Source organism: Daktulosphaira vitifoliae, unplaced genomic scaffold, assembly GCF_025091365.1.
Source record: "Daktulosphaira vitifoliae isolate Bord-2020 unplaced genomic scaffold, ASM2509136v1 Scaffold_2, whole genome shotgun sequence".
Classification (NCBI taxonomy): domain Eukaryota; kingdom Metazoa; phylum Arthropoda; class Insecta; order Hemiptera; family Phylloxeridae; genus Daktulosphaira; species Daktulosphaira vitifoliae.
Window position 1 is genome coordinate 17,964,926 of NW_026099573.1, and position 7,895 is coordinate 17,972,820.

At 34.0% G+C, this 7,895-nt stretch overlaps 2 protein-coding genes across 6 annotated transcripts in view; both read left to right on the plus strand.

Moving 5' to 3' along the window:
* The window catches only part of LOC126898545 (piwi-like protein Siwi), a 29,463-nt gene extending 28,100 nt beyond the window's left edge, over positions 1–1,363 (plus strand). For both annotated transcript variants that reach the window (XM_050672707.1, XM_050672708.1), the window contains exon 18: positions 540–1,363. In XM_050672707.1, coding sequence (XP_050528664.1) covers positions 540–656 — 117 coding nt within the window. In that variant the 3' untranslated portion in view covers positions 657–1,363. The remainder of the gene's footprint in view (positions 1–539) is intronic.
* Positions 1,364–7,367: 6,004 nt separating this feature from the next.
* Positions 7,368–7,895, plus strand: part of LOC126898556 (dynein intermediate chain 3, ciliary-like) — a 14,004-nt gene continuing 13,476 nt past the window's right edge. For all 4 annotated transcript variants that reach the window (XM_050672731.1, XM_050672734.1, XM_050672733.1 and 1 more), the window contains exons 1-2: positions 7,368–7,565; positions 7,622–7,783. In XM_050672731.1, the coding sequence (XP_050528688.1) occupies positions 7,383–7,565; positions 7,622–7,783 (345 nt within the window). In that variant the 5' untranslated portion in view covers positions 7,368–7,382. The remainder of the gene's footprint in view (positions 7,566–7,621; positions 7,784–7,895) is intronic.

A 7,895-nucleotide genomic window follows, 5' to 3' on the forward strand; every position in this document is an offset into this window, starting at 1 on the left:
TCTAAAGATTTGCATCGAAGCGTTTTTTTTTGATAGTGATTTTAATCACTGTCAGATATCATTATACTTGATCCAACTATGCCACGTCACCACTGTGCCGCGACCCCCCTGTGCTGGGTTTTTTATTTTTGCATATAATCCATAAATATGTCAATTTTATATAAAATATTGAAAATATATATCTAAAAGAACTGAATTAAGATTAATAATAGGAGGGGGAATATGACATTCAGTCATAAATTTGTAATAACATGTGAATTAACAGAATTAAAGAAAACTCAAACAAGTGTTGGATGGATGTAATAAATTCACATTTAATTTAATATTGATTGTGTGAATTTTATTTATATCATAAGTTATGATATAGTTAAGTTGTGATCAAACCTAAAATAATTATAGAAAATTTGCAAACAAAATATCTTATTGCCACATGTTCATCAATCGTAACTAATAATTAAAAAATATTTATATTAATTCTTAACATAATTTTTAAATGATATTATAATATTTGCTTCTAAATTAATGAATTTTATTTACAGGGAACTGTTCGAGTACCGGCACCATGTCAATTAGCTCATAAATTGGCATTCTTAACAGGCCAAACTCTTAGAAGTGCTCCTAATACTGGTTTGGATGAACTCTTATACTTTTTATAAAAATATATATTTTTTTTTTTTTTTACCGAGAAACAATTTGTTCTCAATTGTTGTTTTTATTGTATTCAATAAATTTTTTGACTTAGTTAATAAAATTAAGTTTGATAATATAAAATTTGTTATCATATTTTATGAAAACTTCTAGATTTTAACTGTTTTTACTGTAGTTTGACTAGTATCATTTTTTAATCTACTAAATTTGTGTATTAAATTAATTTGACTATAATTATTAATTTTATTTTTAAAACAAAATCTACTTAAAAATATCACCCTAAATATGATATACTGTAAGTAACCTTTTTTTTTTTTAATATTATAATTCATGATATTCTTGAATATAATTGATAGAAGATAAATTGTTTTTAGCTAACAAAAATTAAATAAGTTTACAAAACATCTTCGTGAAAAAGACATACAAAATTTCATATGTTAAAGTATCAATTAAAATTAATTTTGTTAATAAAACTTTGAGTTTTGAATAAACATTAAATAATTTATCATTTTAAAGAACTTGTGTTAAATTGATTGTATTGGTTATACTAATTTGTTATTAGTAAATAATTTAATAGAAATGTTCGATTTAGATAAGTTTAATTAATATTTAATCTTTTATTAGTAGTCATTTAATTGCCAACATTTTTATTGTTTTTTCACTAATATAAATTTAAATTAACTTTAATTGCTTTAAATAAAAGTCTTATGTAATATTTCCAATAGAATTTGATGTGATTAAGGTGATTTGGTAATTAAAACACACGTGGTTTAATTACACTTTTACTAAATTTTTCTTCTAAGACAATGTCAATTAACAAGTAAACAAAACTTTTACATGTTCTTAATTGTGTCGATCCAAAAAGGTTAGTAGTCGCCGGGTTGGATCGGTTCAGGCCGCCCGTCGGCCAATTTTAATGGCGTGACCTGCCAGACGTAAAGGGGAAGCGCCGCGATCGCCATCCAGCGGTGAAGCTGGAGTCGCAATACGACCGCGATATACTCCCCCCTAGTCCGGCCGCCTTAGTCGGGAACCTCGATGGTCGGGGCGTCCAAAACCCCATCCTCGATCTCCATTCCCTCCGAAAACCGGAACTCTCCACATCCGATTGCTACGGGTCCACCCGGTCGTCCCAAGGAACACAACTGGTTGAACGCTACCAACTAAGCGTTCCGCACATTCGCCGGAAAGGGTCTCACTCCCGACGCCACTTGCAGCCGCGGTGGTCATCTGGCTGGTTGACGCACCCGTGGTGTTTTTCGGTCGAAACCGGCCATGTTCATCCCATTGGCTGTGGCGGTGGTTTGGCCGGTTTGCTTCCAGCCTGCCCTGTGCTGATTAAGTCAGGCGGAGGTATGGCCGGTCGATATCACCGCTGGTTCGACCGCCGGCTAGGTTCCCCCTGTTCCGCACGACGTTCTATTAAGCCCCGATCGAACGCGGCCCACAAGAGTGGCTGGGACTGAAGTTTCCCAATCCCCGCCGTACGTACCCGTTCTCGGGTCCAGGTTGGAAGTTGTTCATACTCTTCCCACAGCAGCACCGCCGCTTGCCGCATCAACCTGCGGGCCTGCTGCCGCATGAGATTCGCGGTTTCTGTCGCAAGTCACCGAAAGGGGCGAGGCTCCGCTTCCTGTCTCTGGTTGCTGGATATGCTGTAACATTGAAAATTTATTAGGATTACCCCTCCTGAGGCGTCATATTTCATGGCGGTAACATGTAGCTTTAACTGACGCCTTCCTTTAGTCGCAAACACTCCCTCGTCTAACCTTTTGGTTAGCTGCACGGGCCCCAGCCACTTAGGGGCAAAGCCGGCGTGAAACTGTCAGCGCTGGATAAGGGATGCGCGCGATAATACACCCAAGCCCCTTAAAGCGTTTGCGGTGATTTTCGCGGGATAATTAGTGACCAATATCATAACCCGGAATTTTCGTGAGCGTTGTTCTCTCCCCCCCCCCCCCATCGGAAATTTTAGACGAACTGTGCCGTAATCTGAGAGAAGTATTCTAGCGTATCCGAAACAAGAGAAAAATTCTCTTATGTGTCGGCGATTGTCTTGTCGGTGGCTTGTCCGAGGGGTATGCTCCACCTATGTACTGTAGCAGTCTGTCGCTACAAGTAAGCAAGTCTTACCGCGTTGTGTTCTCGGTTATGGCTCCATTAGATCAATACTAACAACCTCCCGTGGCTGGCGGGATTGTCTTGGTTGCATAAGGTCGTCGTGTTTCCGGTTTAACGGTTTTACACAAGAACAAACATCTTGCGACGTATTGACGTACCGACTCTCTCATACCGGTCCAGTAGAAACGGTTACCAATGCTCCGGTAAGTTTCTTTCCACCCTGGATGTCCGACTAAGACATGATCATGATATCTCCATAACAAGTGATCTGACATGTCCGAAGGGACAACGATTATTTGCCCATCCGTTCAGTGATTCACCGGGCCTTTTAGTAAAATACCGTCTTTCAAGTTGTATTCATGGCGTGTAAGTGTTGGTAAATCGGATTGTCACTGCGGAGCTTTCGAATATACTCGGCCAAATTTGCGTCTCCGGTTTGCCAGCTTCGTATGTCGGGAGTAGCGATATTCTCCGGGTGAACATCCTTTTTTATAGCCCCTAATTGACTTTGTTCGGATAAATCTCCGGTCAATGGTCGATCATGGTAGTTTCTTTCTAGCTGTTCTTCATCTACCGGAGTTTTCTCCACAGGTCGTCCGCTGCTTGATTTTCAACTCCAGGCACGTGCTGAATATATCAAAGTCAGACGCTCCCAGCTATAACGCCCACCGGCGGGTCAACTTACTGCTGGTGTCTCGGATGTGGTGTAACCACTTAAGCGCAATGCCGTCCATGAGCAAAGTAAATTTCCCGTCTAGGTAGGGCGGAAGCGGTCCACGGTCCATACAATAGCTAGACACTCACGTTCTACGGCTGAGTACCGTGTTTGAGCGGGGGAAAGTTTTCGGCTAGCATATGAGATAATTCTTCTCTGCCCGGTTTCTTCCCGCTGAAATAGTACGGCACCGACTCCTATTTCACTTGCGTCCGTTTGAACATAAAACGGTTGTCCTTAAAGTGGGGGACAGAGTCGGGGCGCAGAGATTAGTGCTTCTTTCAGCTTTTGGAAAGCGTTTCGCTCTTGTACCGTCCATCGCCACTTAATTCCATGAGCCAAAAGGTTAGTCAGCGGAGCGGTAAGTTCGGTGTATTTCGGCACGAACTGACTGTACCAACCGCATACTCCGTGGAACTTCTGTAAATCTTAGACTTTCTTAGGTACGGGGAATTCGGCGATTGCAGTTAGTTTCTCCGGTTCCCGGCCAATTTCCGTCGAATCAACTATGTGTGCCGAGGAATTTTATACGGTTTACACCGAAACTGCATTTTTTCGGTTGACATGTCAACTCATGTGTTTGTAACCGTTCCAAGACTCGTTGTATGTGGTTGAGGTGCTTCTTCGTATTCACCGAGTACACCACGATATCATCTAGGTACACTAGGGTGTCCCTTATTTATAAAATTTAAAAATTACAAAGTGCCACTCCCTAGAATTATTCGAATACATGAAAAAATAAATTGTACAAAATTTGGAGACTATTGGTCAACTCTAAGACGTGCCCCAAGGGGGTTAAAAGTAACCCCCTAAGGGTGATTTTTTAGTTTTTTTTGTCTATCTCAAAAACTTTAGCTTTTGCGAAAAAGTTTATTTAGACTTTTTTGTAGGTATACAATTTTTCTATAAAAAGTATATTTACAAAAATTTTCAAAAAGTTCTTATTTAGCCCTAAAAAAATAAAAATGTATATATTCTATTCTTAACGTTGAAATTGTTTATTTATAAATCGTTCATTGTAAAAACATAAAAAAAATTCATTTAACCGTTGTTTTAAATTTAATTTTCTATACATTTTTAATTCTACATTTTTTCTATTATTTACTATTCAAAACCTACAATTTTTTAAATTTTAATTTAAAAAAAACACATCAGAGTAAAATTAATACCGTCTCAATTTCACATTGAAGCTAAAATAATGTTAACTTACAAATTTATATACAACCAGAAACTATTTACAAAAAAAAAGGGTAATAAAAAAATTTACTACATATTTTAAATAATTTATCATTTTTTAAATTCTTGGCATAAAGTTCTTTTATTGCAATTAGGAAAACAACGCCGGTATTCTGTAACAATCTGTAATAGGTATTGTTTTTGTGCTTCGTCTTTTGTTAAAATATTATTATACTCTTCTATGAGTTTGACGCCCTTCTCTCCCAAATCAATTATATCTTTTAAATTATTTACTATTATTTTTCCTCTGATATATTGACTGTTGTCTTTCCACGACAAAGGAATGATATTTAAAAAATCTGTTTCAATGTCATATCTTTCTTTTTTTTTTTATTTTTTTAACAAAATTTTAATTATTACGCTATCTGTTACAATATTGAACAATAAGCTTAAGTGATAACATAAAAGAAAAAAAAAAAAAACAGACAGAAGAGACTGAGTGAAGAGACCTCCCATCGGAGGTACTTCAAGTCATATCTTTCAAACAACTTTTTTTTTTTTTTTTTTGACTCAGTTGAAATAAAATCATCTATACTTTTATTTTTAAAATCATAAATTTCATTTATTCCTACTACTATACGTTTGTTTGTACATGGATCTTCTTCCCGATTATTTAATGAGTTTACCATTTTAATTTTAGTATCTTCACATAAATCATCATCATAAAATGCCAATGCTGCCGAATCGGATAGTAAGTACCATAAGTGACCCAAAATTTTTTTTTAAAACTACTTTAGAAATATCTTTATCTATTTGTTCATAATCAATTATATTTTTAATAAATTGTAAATCTAAATTTGGCGCTAATGCAGTATTGGTGCACTAAACCATTGTTTAATATATAAACTTGTAATAAAAATATATAATGAACGAATATTTAACTCTTTGATTGACAATTCAAATTGGCCCCGAAACCAAAAAATTTTCAAACAATAAATGGCCTTGGCCATCTAACGAGCATGATGGATTGGGCCAGGAATTTTAAAATAAATTCCATGCAAATGTTAGGGTGTGATATTTTATACTTACCATGCAGAAATCACATTTATGAAATTATATTGAAAAGTGTTTTTGAAGTAAAATTTAATACGTCATCTGAACCAGATGTTTTCAATATATTCCAAAAGTCTTGGCAAAATATAAATAAAACAAATTACTTAAGTGGAATAGAAGATACTGTTATTTTAGAAAAATAAAAAACAAAAAAAAACGATATTTTGAAATTTAGTTTTGAACAATTACAAAAATACCAACCTCGAGATGACTTTTAGAATTGGTCATAATATTTTTTGGTGAAACACCTTTACATAGAATTGATTTTAAAACTCCTGGCCCAATCCATCATGCTCGTTCGATAGCCAAGGCCATTTATTATTTGAAAATTTGTTTTGTTTCAGGGCTAATTTGAATTGTCAATCAAAGAGTTAAATAATATTCGTTCATTATCTATTTTTATTACAAGTTTATAAAGTTTCTAGTTGTATATAAATTTGTAAGTTAACATTATTTTAGCTTCAAGTGAAATTGAGACGGTATTAATTTTATTCTGATGCGTTTTTTTTTAATTAAAATTTAAAAAATTGTAGGTTTTGAATAGTAAATAATAGAAAAAATGTCGAATTAAAAATGTATAGAAAATTAAATTTAAAACAACGGTTACATTAATTTTTTTTATGTTTTTACAGTGAACGATTTATAAATTAACAATTTTAATGGTAAGAATAGAACATATACGTTTTTATTTTTTTAGGGCTAAATAAGAACTTTTTGAAAATTTTTGTAAATATACTTTTTATAGAAAAATTGTATACCTACAAAAAAGTCTAAATAAACTTTTTCGCAAAAGCTAAAGTTTTTGAGATAGACAAAAAAAACTAAAAAATCACCCTTAGGGGGTTACTTTTAACCCCCTTGGGGCACGTCTTAGAGTTGACCAATAGTCTCCAAATTTTGTACAATTTATTTTTTCATGTATTCGAATAATTCTAGGGGGTGGCACTTACAAATATTAAAAAAAAAAAAAACCTCTCATGTAGCTAAGGGTCACCCTAAGGTACACAAACACGAATTTACCGACATATCAACGCATAACCTCGTTTACCAACCGTTGAAAAGTAGCCGGGGCGTTTTTAAAGAATTACTTCAAAATGGTAGAGGCCCATTTATGTGCGGAATGCGGTGAGGGGTCTTGACTCCTGGGTTAAGCTGACTTGCCAATAACCAGACTTTGGTGCTGAAAACACTTCTTTTAAAGCGAGGAGGCTTTGTGTCATATTTTTCGTATATTGAGCGCCCGACGCTTTTTTTCACAATAATACTGGTATTTTTCGTTCATTATTATTTTAAGCTTATTTTAAAAAGTTAAATGCGTGTTTTTTAGTTTTATTAAACTATATTTTTTCTTGCGACATTTTAAAAGAATAGTAAAATTTGCCCGGGAAGATTCATTAACATTAACATTTTTATTAACATATTTGTTGTCAGTAACATTTCCAATTTTGGACTATAGGCTCCAGATTATTTTTTAAACTACGTCCATCGTTGTTAAAATTATTTTATATTCACTTCCATTTATTTGCTGTTTCTATGGATATAAATGAATAATAATTTTACCATTTTTTTTACGTATTTAGAAAAGGAAATAATCATTTAATTTATTAATATGTATTCTAATTTCACCTACGCTAAGCTTAGAAGAGAATTTGGAAGACAATGTGTGTTTTCTAAGTGGGGTCCAAGATTTTTGGAAAATTTATTGCCAGACTCTAATCTGGAATATCAATGGATAACAAAAAATCCATGTAACCGAAGTACGAACTTAGGAGTTGATTGGTCTGAGCACGAAGTTAAGTTTATATGAATGAATAATTAAGTTGAATAATTTATAAAAAACGTATTTAGGTTAATACTATACGCGCAGAATATGTGGATCGTGGTATTGCTCACGTGGAAGGAGGATGGCCTAAAGATGTCAATTTAGATGATCCAGAACAGGTGACAAGGTTCAGAAAAAAAGCAGAAAAAGATGATTCTTATATGCATGCTGTACTACAAATGTCAAAAGTATTATTTAAAATCACATTGATAATTTAATTTTAAAGTATTACATAAATATTAAAAATATAAAAAATCTTTTAAACATTGATATTTATAATAAACATTGTTTTGTTATATA